This window comes from Heptranchias perlo, chromosome 2 (assembly GCF_035084215.1).
Source record: "Heptranchias perlo isolate sHepPer1 chromosome 2, sHepPer1.hap1, whole genome shotgun sequence".
NCBI lineage: Eukaryota > Metazoa > Chordata > Chondrichthyes > Hexanchiformes > Hexanchidae > Heptranchias > Heptranchias perlo.
In genome coordinates, this window is record NC_090326.1 from 124,661,934 (window position 1) to 124,677,992 (window position 16,059).

General features: G+C 42.7%; 1 protein-coding gene across 1 annotated transcript in view; it reads right to left on the bottom strand.

Moving 5' to 3' along the window:
* cubn (cubilin (intrinsic factor-cobalamin receptor)) overlaps positions 1-16,059 on the bottom strand; it is a 347,393-nt gene that overhangs the window by 183,485 nt on the left and 147,849 nt on the right. Inside the window, exons 26-27 of the mRNA XM_068007070.1 lie at positions 14,091-14,265; positions 11,893-12,074 (exon numbers count right to left, since the gene is read on the bottom strand). Coding sequence (XP_067863171.1) covers positions 11,893-12,074; positions 14,091-14,265 — 357 coding nt within the window. The remainder of the gene's footprint in view (positions 1-11,892; positions 12,075-14,090; positions 14,266-16,059) is intronic.

Here is a 16,059-nt window from a genome sequence, read left to right on the forward strand (position 1 = left end):
GGTGTGAATTAGGATACAGGCAGCAAGTTTATGGAGGGTGGAAGATGGGAGGCCAGCCAGGAGAGCATTGGAATAGTCAAGTCTAGAGGAACAAAGGCATGGATCCCGGCAACCACATCTGCAGTAAGTGTCTGCAGCGCGAGGAACTTCAGCTCAGAGTTGTTGAGCTGGAATCCAAGCTACAGACATTATGATGCATTCGGGAGAAGGAGAGTTACCTGGACACTTTTTTCCAGGAGGCAGTCACACCCCTTAGATTAGGTAGTAGTTTAGATTTGTTCAGTGGTCAGGGACAGAAGGGTGTGACTGCGAGTCAGACTGGGAACCAGGATGTAGTGATGGAGGAGCCTCAACCCCTTGACCTTGTCCAACAGGTACGAGATACTTGCTACCTGTATGGATGAGAGCAAAGACTGCAGGGAGGATGGGCAAACTGATCACGGCACTGAGGTACAGGACGCCATTCAAGTGGGGGGAGTAAAAAGAAATGTGGTAATGGTAGGGGACAGTACAATCAGGGGGATAGATACTGTTCTCTGCAGCTGCGACCAGGAGTCCCAAAAGCTGTGTTGCCTGCCTGGTTCCAGGGTTAAGGACATCTCCTCACTGCTGGAAAAGAACTTGGAGCATGAGGCGGAGGATCCAGTTGTCATGGTCCATGTAGGAACCGATGAAATAGGTGGAACTAAGAGTGAGGTTCTGCTGAGATAGTTCGAGGAGCTAGGGTCTAAATTAATAAGCAGAACATCAAAGGTAATAATCTCTGGATTACCACCTAAGCCACGTGCAAATTGGCATAGGGACAAACAGATCAGAGAGTTAAATGCATGGCTCAAAGAGTCGTGTGGGAGACAGGGGTTTCAATTCATGGGGCACTGGCACCAGTACTGGGGAAAGAAGGAGCTGTTCCATTGGGATGGGCTCCACTTAGACCGGGCTGGGACCAGCGTCCTGGTGAATTGGATAACTAGGGCGGTAGATAGGGCTTTAAACAAAAAGTGGTGGGGGTGGGGTGGGGAGAGAAGGCTCAGGTGAGGGGAAATTTAGAAATCTAATGAGGAAAGCCAAGGCAACAGAGCAGTGTAGTGATTTGGGTAAAGATAAGCAGAATGGGGCAGGAAGGGACAGAGAGTTTACCAATAATAATGCATCAACAAGCAAGGTCAAAGCAGAAAAAAATGGAAAAAGTCAAAATTAAATAATTTTCATCTGAATGCACAGAGCATTCGGAACAAGATAGATGAATTAGTTGCACAAATAGGCATAAATGGGTTTGATCTAACAACCATTACAAAGACATGGTTGCAGTGACCAAGATTGGGAACTAAATATTCCAGAGCACATGACATTTAGAAAAGGCAAGCAGAATGGAAAAGGAGGGCGTGTAGCCCTAATCTGGTTCACTAATGTCTTTTAGAGAAGGAAAGCTGCCGTCCTCACCCGGTCTGGCCTATATGTGACTCCAGACCCACTGCAATGTGGTTGATTCTTAATCGCTCTCTGAAATGGCCGAGCAAGCCTCCCAGTTCTACAATTTCGCTACAAAAAGTCATAATAAGAATAAAACCGGACGGACCACCCGGCATCGGACCACTAGGCACCAGACACGACAAAGGCAACCCAAGCCCAGTCGACCCTGCAAAGTCCTCCTCACTAACATCTGGGGACTTGTGCCAAAATTGGGAGAGCTGTCCCACAGACTAGTCAAGCAACAGCCTGACATAGCCATACTCACAGAATCATACCTTTCAGCCAACGTCCCAGACTCTTCCATCACCATCCCTGGGTATGTCCTGTCCCACCGGCAGGACAAACCCACCAGAGGTGGTGGTATATTGATATACAGTCAGGAGGGAGTGGCCCTGGGAGTCCTCAACATTGACTCCGGACCCCATGAAATCTCATGGCATCAGGTCAAACATGGGCAAGGAAACCTCCTGCTGATTATCACTTACCGCACTCCCTCAGCTGATGAATCAGTCCTGCTCAATGTTGAGCACCACTTGGAGGAAACACTGAGGGTAGCAAGGCCATAGAATGTACTCTGGGTGGGGATTTCAATGTCCATCACCAAGACTGGCTCGGTAGCACCACCACTGACCGAGCCGGCCGAGTTCTGAAGGACATAGCTGCCAGACTGGGCCTGTGGCAGATGGTGAACGAACCAACATGAGGGAAAAACCTACTTGACCTCGACCTAACCAATCTACCTGTCGCAGATGCATCTGTCCATGGCAGTATTGGTAGGAGTGACCACCGCACAGTCCTTGTGGAGACGAAGTCCCGTCTTCGCACTGAGGACACCGTCCATCGTGTTGTGTGGCATTACCACCGTGCTAAATGGGATAGATTCAGAACAGATCCAGCAGCTCAAAATTGGGCATCCATGAGGCGCTGTGGGCCATCAGCAGCAGCAGAATTGTATTCCAGCACAATCTGTAGCCTCATGGCCCGGCATATACCTCACTCTACCATTACCAACAAGCCAGGGGATCAACCCTGGTTCAATGGGGAGTGTAGAAGAGCATGCCAGAAGCAGCACCAGGTGTACCTAAAAATGAGGTGCCAACCTGGTGAAGCTTCAACTCAGGACTACATGTATGCTAAACAGTGGAATCAACATGCTATAGACAGAGCTAAGAGATTCCACAACCAACGGATCAGATCAAAGCTCTGCAGTCCTGCCACATCCAGTTGTGAATGGTGGCGGACAATTAAACAACTAACAGGAGGAGAAGGCTCTGTAAACATCCCCATCCTCAATGATGGCAGAGTCCAGCACGTAAGTGCAAAAGACAAGGCTGAAGCGTTTGCAACCATCTTCAGCCAGAAGTGTCGAGTGGATGATCCATCTCGGCCTCCTCCCGATATCCCCACCATCACAGAAGCCAGTCTTCAGCCAATTCGATTCACTCCATGTGATATCAAGAAGCGGCTGAGTGCACTGGATACAGCAAAGGCTATGGGCCCTGACAATATCCAAGCTGTAGTGCTGAAGACTTGTGCTCCAGAACTAGCTGCGCCCCTAGCCAAACTGTTCCAGTACAGGTACAACACTGGCATCTACCCGACAATGTGGAAAATTACCCAGGTATGTCCTGTCCACAAAAAGCAGGACAAATCCAATCCGTCCAATTACCGCCCCATCAGTCTACTCTCAATCATCAGCAAAGTGATGGAAGGTGACGTTGACAGTGCTATCAAGTGGCACTTACTCACCAATAACCTGCTCACCGATGCTCAGTTTGGGTTCCGCCAGGACCACTTGGCTCCAGACCTCATTACAGCCTTGGTCCATACATGGACAAAAGAGCTGAATTCCAGAGGTGAGGTGAGAGTGACTGCCTTTGACATCAAGGCAGCATTTGACCGTGTGTAGCACCAAGGAGCCCTAGTAAAATTGAAGTCAATGGGAATCAGGGGGAAAACTCTCCAGTGGCTGGAATCATACCTCGCACAAAGGAAGATGATAGTGGTTGTTAGAGGCCAATCACCTCAGCCCCAGGACATTTCTGCAGGAGTTCCTCAGGGCAGTGTCTGAGGCCCAACCATCTTCAGCTGCTTAATCAATGACCTTCCCTCCATCATAAGGTCAGAAATGGGGATGTTTGCTGATGATTGCACAGTGTTCAGTTCCATTCGCAACCGCTCAGATAATGAAGCAATCCGTGCTCGCATTCAGCAAGACCTGGACAACATCCAGGCTTGGGCTGATAAGTGGCAAGTAACATTCGCGCCAGATAAGTGCCAGGCAATGACCATCTCCAACAAGAGAGAGTCTAACCACCTCCCCTTGACATTCAATGGCATTACCATCGCCGAATCCCCCACCATCAACATCCTGGGGGTCACCATTGACCAGATACTAAACTGGACCAGCCATATAAATACTGTGGCTACAAGAGCAGGTCAGAGGCTGGGTATTCTGCGGCGAGTGAGTCATCTCCTGACTCCCCAAAGCCTTTCCACCATCTACAAGGCACAAGTCAGGAGTGTGATGGAATACTCAACACTTGCCTGGATGAATGCAGCTCCAACAATACTCAAGAAGGTTGACACCATCCTGGACAAAGCAACCCGTTTGATTGGCACCCCATTCACCACCCTAAATATTCAATCCCTTCACCACCGACGCACTGTGGCTGCAGTGTGTACCATCCACAGGATGCACTGCAGCAACTCGCCAAGGCTTCTACAACAGCACCTCCGAAGCCCGCGACCTCTACCACCTAGAAGGACAAGGGCAGCAGGCACATGGGAACAACACCACCTGCACGTTCCCCTCCAAGTCACATACCATCCCGACTTGGAAATATATCGCCGTTCCTTCATCGTCGCTGGGTCAAAATCCTGGAACTTCCTTCCTAACAGTACTTTGGGAGAACCTTCACCAGATGGACTGCAGCAGTTGAAGAAGGCAGCTCACCACCACCTTCTCAAGGGCAATTAGGGATGGGCAATAAATGCTGGCCTTGCCAGCGATGCCCACATCCCATGAATGAATTTTTTAAAAATGGGAATTAAAAAGTCGTATAGAACAAAACTGAAAATCGCTGAATAAGGCAATTGAAATACATTGGAAAGACACACAAAAACACCACATGGCCAATTTTAATTAATATTTTGGGTGGTGAATGGGGTGCCAATCAAGCGGGCTGCTTTGCCCTGGATGGTGTCAAACTTCTTGAGTGTTGTTGGAACTGCACTCATCCAGGCAAGTGGAGAGTATTCCATCACACTCCTGACTTGTGACTTGTAGATGGTGGATAGGCTTTGGGGAGTCAGGAGGTGAGTCACTCGCCACAGAATACCCAGCCTCTGACCTGCTCTTGTAGCCACAGTATTTATATGGCTGGTCCAGTTTAGTTTCTGGTCAATGATAACCCCCAGGATGTTGATGGTGGGGGATTCGGCGATGGTAATGCCATTGAATGTCAAGGGGAGGTGGTTAGACTCTCTCTTGTTGGAGATGGTCATTGCCTGGCACTTGTCTGGCGCGAATGTTACTTGCCACTTATCAGCCCAAGCCTGAATGTTGTCCAGGTCTTGCTGCATGCGGGCTCGGATGGTTTCATTATCTGAGGGCTTGCGAATGGAACTGAACACTGTGCAATCATCAGCGAACATCCCCATTTCTGACCTTATGATGGAGGGAAGGTCATTGATTAAGCAGCTGAAGATGGTTAGGCCTAGGACACTGCCCTGAGGAACTCCTGCGGCAATGTCCTGGGGCCGAGATGATAGGCCTCCAACAACCACTACCATCTTCCTTTGTGCTAGGTATGACTCCAGCCACTGGAGAGTTTTCCCCCTAAGTTAATCTTTGCAATTTATTCACCAGCTTTCTACTCTTTCTAGGTTTTCTAAAAAAAATTTTAGTGGCCATTAAAACTCATTCTTTGTGACAGCACTCAGACTCTTTGCTTTTACCTGCTGATTCCCCCTCCTCTTCATTTTGCTCAGTCCTATGAAAGGACTTGCGTAGCCTACAGTTTCCAGATCTGATGAAGGATCTTTGCAGAAGCTAACAGGCCTGCAACGTATGTCCAGCATTTTCTGGTTTTTATTTAGATTTCAAATATGTGCAGTGTTTTTTTCTATTTATGTAATCAACCGTTTATCATTTTGACTATTTATGCTCAAATCTGAAAAAAATAAAATGCAGAGCATAATTTGATAGTACCTGAGCTGTTCAGCACAATCATTTCCTTGTAGCATTTTGGATTTTACCTGAATGGAATTTTGTTAACTTATGATATTTCTTATGACTTTAAATGCATAATGTTTTGACTCAACATTAATCGAGCAGACATGGAATGCAGACTGGTTGCCATGGAGATTGGAATGTTAATTAGTAAATAGTTCTTCCTTCGTTCGCTGCACTGGATCATAGGCCTATGAAAATGTGAATCCATGACTAGGTCATCGGGGTGACAGCCACAAGTTTAATTAAAGTAAATGCAGTGAGTTGGTTCCGGGTATTTGGAGTTTAAGCCCTTTGTATTATCAGCAGAGTCTTGTAGTATTGGGGTAAACAGCTCTCTGACGTGGAGTGTAAAAAAGGGAGAGTGATTTGCAATGGTTGAAACGGGATCAAAAATCCTGTGAAATATAAAAGTGCCCAGAGCCAAAATTAGAGATGTAAAAATGCTAACGGCAGCTCATAAGATGTATTAACCACTGGAAGCAAGATAACTCCCTTTTGTAGAGAAGTAGTGATCAAAAAACAAGATGAAAGTTAGCAAGCTGCAGATATATAAGGTATTGGTGAGACCGCACCTGGAATACTGCATACAGTTTTGGTCTCCATACTTAAGAAAAGACATACTTGCTCTCGAGGCAGTACAAAGAAGGTTCACTCGGTTAATCCCGGGGATGAGGGGGCGGACATATGAGGAGAGGTTGAGTAGATTGGGACTCTACTCATTGGAGTTCAGAAGAATGAGAGGCGATCTTATTGAAACATATAAGATTGTGAAGGGGCTTGATCGGGTGGATGCGGTGAGGATGTTCCCAAGGATGGGTGAAACTAGAACTAGGGGGCATAATCTTAGAATAAGGGGCTGCTCTTTCAAAACTGAGATGAGGAGAAACTTCTTCACTCAGAGGGTAGTAGGTCTGTGGAATTTGCTGCCCCAGGAAGCTGTGGAAGCTACATCATTAGATAAATTTAAAACAGAAATAGACAGTTTCCTAGAAGTAAAGGGAATTAGGGGTTATGGGGAGCGGGCAGGAAATTGGACATGAAGCTGAGTTCGGATCGGTCAATGCCCTGTGGGTGGCGGAGAGGGCCCAGGGGCTATGTGGCCGGGTCCTGCTCCGACTTCTTGTGTTCTTTAGATTTGTGGTTGGGATCAGATCAGCCATGATCTTATTGAATGGCGGAGCAGGCTCGAGGGGCCGATTGGCCTACTCCCGCTCCAATTTCTTATGTTCTTATGTTCTTATATGTTTTTATATAAAATTATGTAAAATTTGAGCTCCTCCACATGGAATACAGTGAATTAAACATGTTACATGATCTGGAGGAGAGTCTGAGGCAATTTAATTTAAATCATAGCAAAGCAAGAAACAATTCTTTACATGTTTCCTTTCTAAACACTATGTGCACGTTATTCTTCTAGAATTTAAAGTCAGACAATCAATTGGGATCAAAATTTCTGATCACATTTATTGTCAATGATGGACATCACTTGAGCAAGTGATAAATGAAGGTAGACTTCAAAAAATGGTGAAAATTACATATTTGTTCCAAAGCTTAATGATTCAACTCCAACAAAACTAGGTATGGCACAGCACAATGAAACTTAGCAAAAGATTTCACAGGCTCAGTCAGCAGCGTGAATAAATCCACCACCACCTCCCAGTCTCTCTTCAAGTGGATTTCTGACAAGACAAAACTAATTTTCAAAACTATTCACAATTTCTTAATTGGAGTATTGAGTCTGTCTCAGAATTGTGAACGTGACCAGCTTAAGAAAAGGGTGCTTGTATTTGCTCTCGAATAGACTCCATAATAGGCCTGTAGAGGCCCAGCAAAAGGAAAACTGCAACCTTTAACCTTGAACTGAAATACAACACAGATTGCTGCCAGCAATTTCAGCTCAGGGCGTTTTCCCTCCCTCTATATACTGTAAAAGTTCCTGACTGTTGTGTTCTGCTATCCACAAGAAGCCTACCGACACAAAAACTAACTGCACTCAGCCCACAGTTACAATGAGGATGATTTTCAGTTTGGGTGCACATCGGACAGGGCGGTGGGCAGAGCAATCGCACCACCCGCCTGATGGAACCATGATGTGGAGATGCCGGTGATGGACTGGGGTTGACAATTGTAAACAATTTTACAACACCAAGTTATAGTCCAGCAATTTTATTTTAAATTCACAAGCTTTCGGAGATTTTCTCCTTCCTCAGGCAAATGTTTGAACTGATGGAACCAGTGAAAGGCCCCAACCATTTTCACGGCTAGGTCTCATTACAATACTTTTTGTGAGCTGCCGGCACTAAATAAGCCTTTGCGGGGGCTGGGGGGAGGCAATCCTGGGGTTGCGGGATGTTGCTAATGAGTGATCGGTGGCGGGTAGGAAGATTTTTGTTCAGCCAGGAGGGGGTCTACATCCAGTACTACCGGACGGAGTGCAGGCATTGCTTGCGTAGCCCATTGGTACTTGAAAATTGCATTGAGATCTAAGGGCTAAGGCCCTGATTTGTATATTCAGGTAGGCTCCTGCCTGTTTCGGGCAGGAACACTGCTTGCCTATTTCCCGACCTGCTCCAAAATTGCAGCAGGCTGAACACTGGTGGAAACGGGTAGTAAGTTGTGTCCCACAATTTTAGTCCTGCCTGAAAACCAATGTGAAACTGCCCCCAATGACTCAGTATTAACTACAACAAAGGATAATACCACTGGGAGCCAGATGTTTCCTTTCAGATATTTCCTTTCAGATATTTCAAAACTCTTGGCTAAATCTAGCAGACAATTTGCAGAGTAATAAGAGTAGAAGTACTAAGAATCACCACCGAATAAATGCAGCCATTTGCTTTAATTCATTGTTTAAGTCGTCCTGCTATTTGATGAAGTGATTAATCAATTGCAATGGCTGGTTCTGCCATGAAAACAAGGAAGACTTTTCTGGGTGTTGATCTCTGAAATTACTCAGACATTACATTTTACTGGGAACAATATACTGCACGGTGTTTAGATCTGAAAAAGGGAGGCAAAGGGCATTTTTGCACTAGTGGAGTGCAGCTCCATTATGGACTGTGAAAATGTGGATCTATGACCAGGTCATCGGGTTACAGCCACTATTTTAATTAAAGTAAATGCAGTGAGACTGAAGCACTGAAGATCATGTTGCCGTGCAACTGCTCTTTAACATTGCTGTGAGATGGACCAGTCTATTTGGAGACTAATTTTAGGCTATCTTATACTTTCATTATACGCTGAATATTTAAGATCTGGCAAATAATCAACTGAAACAGCTAAAAAAGAGGGACAGTCCATAATTCTCCATATGCGGAGTTCCCAATCTTGTCGGGTCATCGAGGACGGGGAGAGACAGAGCTGAGGACGTACGCTTTTACATAGGGAAGGAAGAAACACTGATGGGCAAATAGCCCCATGACACCCACATTTACCTCCTAGTGGTCAGTTCCAGAACTGAGGCAAGGTCAAAGAGCAAGTCACTTACTCAGAATTTTGAGGGGAAAGGAACAAGACTAAATTATCTTGATTTTTAAACTTACATCACTAGCACTTGCACAGCCATGCTAATAATCCAGTGCACTCGCCCACAAACACAGTGTATTTAAAATATACAACAGCTTCACAAAATTTATATCTGTCTGTAAATGTTTGAAAACACATTTTTAAAAGTTAAAAAGCAAAGAAAAAGGGGAAAATAAAATGTAATGTTTAATTATGCTCATCAAGGTGAAGGACAGCTTGTTGAATTTATAACGATCAATTAACTAAATTAGCTCAGATACTGTCAAACATTAACAGGTTAACTGTTTCACCAACTAGTACTAATCATGTTGATGCTCAGAATGACACTCCATTTTACTGTGACGAAAATATGCCTGTTCATTATTATTACTAAGATATTTTCAGGTTCTTTTGTATTTCTATCAGCAGAAAAATCTCCAAGCCATCAAGCAACAACTTTAGCGGCCAGTTAATGTTAATTATTTCAACAAAAATTGCATATATTATATTCACAAAATGCTATGCCGATAAGAAACAACCTCATAAAAGATAGATATTAAGTTAACACAAATGTGTTAGTGCGGTGAGCAGAGCTTGTTCAAATCTAATTATAGATTGGTAGCAGTAAAGGGGTTAAACTGTACAAGGCTGCTGAATGAACATGTGTTTCCAATTCCTAAGTCTGCATTCCAGTTCCATCTTAATTAATGCAATGGCCATTCCCAGTGACCACATTTCCTTTTATTTGCATGCAGGAAACCCCCTCCATCTGGTGTATGTATATTTAAACTAATCTACTCGGTTGTCCTCCATCCTTTGTGTGAGCCACTCAGACACTCTCTGCAGCTGTGCCAGTGACATGACTCATATATAGTATCACTAAAGATTTGAAGAAAACTGCTTAATCAACCTCATTAAATTCTAGATTTCAAATTCATATTGCAGTACATTTCTGTATGTGCTGATTTTTGGAACAACTAAAACAAAATCATTAACACTGTCTTTTTCTTTTAAAAAAAACAAACAGAATGCTGCAGATTGAAGAACAGCACTTATTTTCCACTCGGATGTATAATTAAGGCTCTGACGAAATAGAGGATGCAGCCTCCATAAAAAGGAAGTTTCGCTGGAAATTAATATGTCTCTGTGGGTCTGTAGTTAATCTTTATCTTTAATTTACAGGTTCATAGTGCAGTTTTATAGTTTTAAATAAAATCTAAAAGATGCTAAGAAGAAACTGGCAGATTAGCCCATTTGTGTTAAATTGAGAGAGAGAGTGCAAAGTGAACTGTCTGAGATTAGGTTGTCTTGAACTCATTTCAAATGCAGCCACAACGGTAATTAATGAGAAACATTTTATACAATGTCCTGAGCAATCAGGTTTACTTGGCACCAGTTTCAACTGTTGCAAGCTAAGTGCAGCATCATGTGATCAAATTCCTCACCGGAACAATTCTGGAGATCAACATTGACACTTTCTTTTAATTTTGTTTTTTCTGGGTTAATTTAGGGCTAATCATGCTGAGGAATGTCAGTGTTGGAAATTGGTATATTTTTTCCACCTTTTGTACCCACTGTAAGCATCAAGTAATCTAAGGTCAGGTATAACACACATCAGATGCAAGCTAAAGTTCCCTTAGTCTGCGGAAACAATAGGGGAGAGTTTCCGTTTAAGCACTCCAGGCAAATGTCGGGAAATGTCACACCCAGCCCATGATTTTTCTGACCAGTAATGCGCTAAGAACACTAAAGCAGAAACTTCTAGCCAGTGTGCCTTAATTGGTATTTGAGAACATGAAATGAGTTAGGCCATTCTCAATCCAGTCCCTAATTAGCACAAACTGGCTGCATAAAAATACCCACAATTCAACATTATATTGGCAATCTCATAAGAGAGACTATAATGTTGGCTGATGTAGGAAACTGAAAAGTTCACACTGGCTCAGTATTGAATGTTTTTTTGAAGTTGGAGTTAAAACACAATACCGAGGCAGAGTAGAGGGAGCTTTACTTTGCATCTGGCCATTTTCAATCACAAATTGATCAGTGATGAAACTGGGCAGTCAAAATGGAAGAAGTATTAAATACTCCAGCACTGACATCTGTCTTCATAATGAGAATAAACATTCACCACAAAATGCTTTTTAGAAATTTCTAACCTTCTGTATCTAAAGATGAGCTGATTTCTTTTGTTGTATTTGTGGATAAACAAAGGGATTTACTGGTGTAACAGTTCATTCGCCTGCTTCATACAGCTACGCTCATGATTTCCAGTTGAGGCCAAACATATAATTAATCAACCATGCATGTGACAAGTATCAAGTTCCATAGTCACAATGGGGAAAATGGAATATTCTCAGTAAAAAACCATCCCTACTGAAATCTGATGTATAATCCAGCATTAACATCAGAATCTGTGTAGCATCCTGAGGCAAATATTTTTGGGGTAAATCAGGATGGCCTGGAACTGGGTATCCGTGACGGAGGACTGGGAGAAACTTCTGAATTGAAATAGCATACAAATATTAATATAGATGCATAAAAATTCTGCTGATTTACTAATAATTACCTAGTCTTTTAAAACATCACTCCCCATACCTTTTAATAAAGGTCTTTTTCCAGCAACTATCCAACTCCCTTTTAAAAGAAATTATGGATTTAATAATTTTTTTCTGACTTACAGCTACATAGTCAGAATCACATGATTGATGATGTTTGAGGTCGAAGTCAGTGAAGCTAAGCAGGATGTGGTCGTGGTTATCCATAGTGATGACCCAGGAACAATCTACATTATTGCCATAAGGCCTGGGGTAGTTTGGTGAGTGGATCTCTCCTTTAGGGGCTGTTAAAATCCCACCACAACCTGAAAGCAAAAAGTTTGAAAAGAGGAAAAGGCATTTGTATGTGAAAATGAAAAACAACTTTAAAGCTAAGCCTCATATTCCAGCAAGTTACTTTGGGGGGTGGTCTATTAAGGAAGGTCAACCACCCACCTCCCTAAATCATACACTTGAAAATAAAATGAGATTAATAATAGTGATTAATTATTACTATATTAATAGTGAGATCAATCAATTGTTTCCGATTGTGCAGAGTTCTCTTTTCATTTAAAATTTGCTAAGTCCTTCAAAGAGTCTCCAACAGGCTGTCCACACAGTGGAAGGATGTGGGTTTACAATTACAATTCCCCACAGTATGAGCTCGCAACCTCAGTCATGCAGCTGTTGTGAGATAACTATCAGAAGCTGCGTTGTTCCCCACAGGGATGTAAGGGAAATTAGATGGATAGTCAGCCCGGGTTTCTCTTGCTTCACCTCCCGGTGACTGACTAGAGCAGCACTTGAGGAGGTTTATGATAAAATTTATAGCCCATTCTCTTACCTGGGGAAGGTATATGAAACATGGAGATTTAAGAAGGGCAAATAATAAAAAAAAAGCATTGTAAAGTTAAATCTCTAATTCCTACAATATAATGTAATTGTTAGAACTTATACACCAGTTGTGTTTTCAGCACAAACAGCCTCCAAAGATTGATTAAATTGCTTGACCACGGCATTTAGTTGGCAAAAGGAACCTTTGTTGCTTCATATATTTCCGACAAGCACAAGTTACATTTAAATGATTTGTTCCACTTAAGGGCATTTCTAATCTGTTGGTCCGTACTTCCTTTAATAACTACATAATTTTCTCCCAAACCAAAAGATCAGGTTTCTAGACATCCAGGCCTGGATGAGGCAAAATTTCCTCCAATTAAACAATGGGAAGACGTAAGACATTGCCTTCGGTCCCTGCTAGGAAGTCCGTTTCCTAGCCATCAATTCCAACCCCCTCCCTGGCCACTGTCTTGGACTGAACCAGACTGTTCACAACCTCAGCATCTTATTTGACCCCAAGCCAAGCTTCCAACTCCATATCCTCTGCATCACACCACCTACTTCCATCTCCGTAATATCGCCCATCTCCACCCCTGCCTCAGCCCATCTGCTGCTGAAACCATCATCCATGCTTTTATTACCTCCAGACTTGACTCCTCCAATGCTCTCACCTCTTCCACTCTCCATAAACTTGAGCTCATCCAAAACTCTGCTGCCCTTATCCACACTCGCACCAAGTTCCGTTCACCCATCACCCATGTGCTTGCTGACCTACATAAGCTACCAGTCCAGTAATGCCTCAATTTTAAAATTCTCATCCTTGTGTTCAACTCCCTCCATGGCCTCACTCCTCCCTATCTCTGTAACCTCCTCCAGCCGTACAATCCTCCAAGAACTTTGTGTTCCTCCAACTCTTGCCTTTTGTGCATCATTCACTTCCTTCACCCCACCATTGGCGGCTGTGCCTTCAGCCATCTAGACCTTAAGCTATGGAATTCCCTCCCTAATCCTCTCTGCCTCTCTCTCCTCCTTTAAGACTTCCCTTAAAATAGGAATAGGACAGGTGACCAAGCTTTTGGTCACCTGTCCTAATATCTCCTCTGGCTCAGTGTCAATTTTGTTTGATAATGCTCCTGTGTAGCACCTTGGGACGTTTTACTACATTAAAGGCGCTATATAAATACAAGTTGTTGTTGTTGAAATTGAACAGAATAACCAATTACACAAAAATATAAGTGATAGTCTCTATTATTAACACGCTGCTTCACTCCTTAGTCAGGTCAAGCCCAACTCCAGATGTACGCTACAGCTTATTGACATCAGTGCAAAGCAAATCCACAGATGTAGTACAAAGCAAAACTCTTAGCACTGACACTGCATTTGTAGTATAAACACAGCCTTAAAGTTACTGCTAACAAACTGTAGTAATATACATCAATACTAAATAGTTCCAAATTTATAAATGGCACCTTAAAGCTCATTCTAGGCCATTTATTCTGACTCACCTCCTGCCCTCTGTTGCCAGGTGGCATTGAAACCCCTTCCATTGCCATTTGAATTTGTCTTAAATCGGACAGTGAGAGCGTTTCCAGTGCTGGAGACCACTAGTGGATTGTTTGGTGGACGGGTACTACACAGTTGGGCCAACCGTACAGAAGTAATGTCTGGACCACCATACACCTGAACAACACAAAAGGTGCATCAATATAACAAAATTCTTCATGAATGAGGCAACTCCTATGTAGCTGTTACTTAAGCAAAATATATCTGTTTGGGGCGATGAGGAAAAAGATGAAAAATAAACTTAGTTTCCATTTTTAAAACAAATAAATTTTCATATTCTACCTCAAATGAAATGAAGCCGGATGGCACCAGATTTTTGTACCGTGAACTCAATTTCCTACTATCTCTAGGCTACTTTTGTTACTAGACTGTTAATCTGTATGTGCATCCATTCAAAGAAGTGCAATGAAGAGATTCTGTGATTAAATGAATGGGTATTATTTAAAGCTTAGGCCCAAGGACATCTGCATAAAGCCTGTGGATTTAGTCTGGCTTCTACTCGCTTCTGCTTTATTAGTTCCATTGATTTTAGTGTTAAAGTCAGCATTCCAAACTTCTGAGCAATACTTAGCCTATTTTATAGGCCTGGCAAATGGTAGTGGAAAAAATGCTTTGAGTAAAAATATAGTTGCATGTCCATTAGGGAAAAATAAAGAACTGAGAGAAACTACAGTGAAACCATAAAATACAAAACACAACAAGCTACTTGCATTGGAAGCACTCAGTGAAAACTAAACCTGGAAGACAGAAATCAGGAAGCAAAATAATTGATATAAAAAGAAAAAAATCTAAAACGCTACAAATCTGAAATAAAAACAGAAAAGCTGGAACTGTATGGTAGGTCAGCCAGCATCTGGAAGAAAATGAAAGCTTAATGTTTTGGGTATAATACTTCATCAGAATCTGTTGAACGTGGAGGTATGTTCTGTAGTATTTTATTGCTACCTCCATTCCCCATAATTTCGTTCTTGTTCTGCCAACATACTCCCATTGGCTCTCTCAGGCACACATTCCCTTTGCCTCAAATCACTGCACAGAGCACCAGGATCCAGTTTCTTTTTGAACATTTTTAGTGAAATCAGTCCACTCACATTTTATTGTTGAAAACTACTCTTCTCAATTTGGAATAAGTTCATTTGCCATTGCAGCATACACAGCAAAAAGAAATCGCTACACAAGTGAGTTTTGTTGCCAGATTAACATTTTTTTGTTATTTTGGCTCCTTCGGTTTTCCAGAAAGAATGGAATGCCCCTCAAATGAGAAGGCAGTCACTGATTTCATACAATACACAGGCTTCTGGAAGTGAATTTATTTTAAAACAGTATAACTGCTGAACAGCTGGATGCTCCACTACTCTGTGAATACCAGAGATACATCTCATAAAGATACTAATTTATTTTAAATCTTCAATTCACTGACTAATGGGTCAGGAATCCGATTTTCCCCCTTTTTCTAAGTTTTCCAATAGGAAACACAGTGGCACTATCCAGCAGTCAAAGGTCAGGCACAGTAATGACTAGATGCTCACTGTACTCCAACCCTTAATTCTAACCTCAGAATAGTACCCCCTAACACAGCAGTATGAATTTTGCATTCACCAGACACATCCTTATGACCTGGCTGAGTCATCACTGACTTGTGCTAAATTATGACATTAGGAATTGGATTGAATTGTAAATTTATTTCACATTGGCTTTACATGGTCAATTGAAAGGCAAAGCCTTCATCCCATCAGTTTGGGATGCATTTGAACTCAGATCTCTGCAGTGAAAAATCAAGGATTTCTCTGCTTTTCTCTTAAATTGTAAAAAATGTTGTTCTCAGGGAGCAAATGGCCATATCTACCCAAAGTCATGCAAGGCCCTTCATTCATGATGCACCTCGAAATCAGGAATTCAATGTGCAATTCC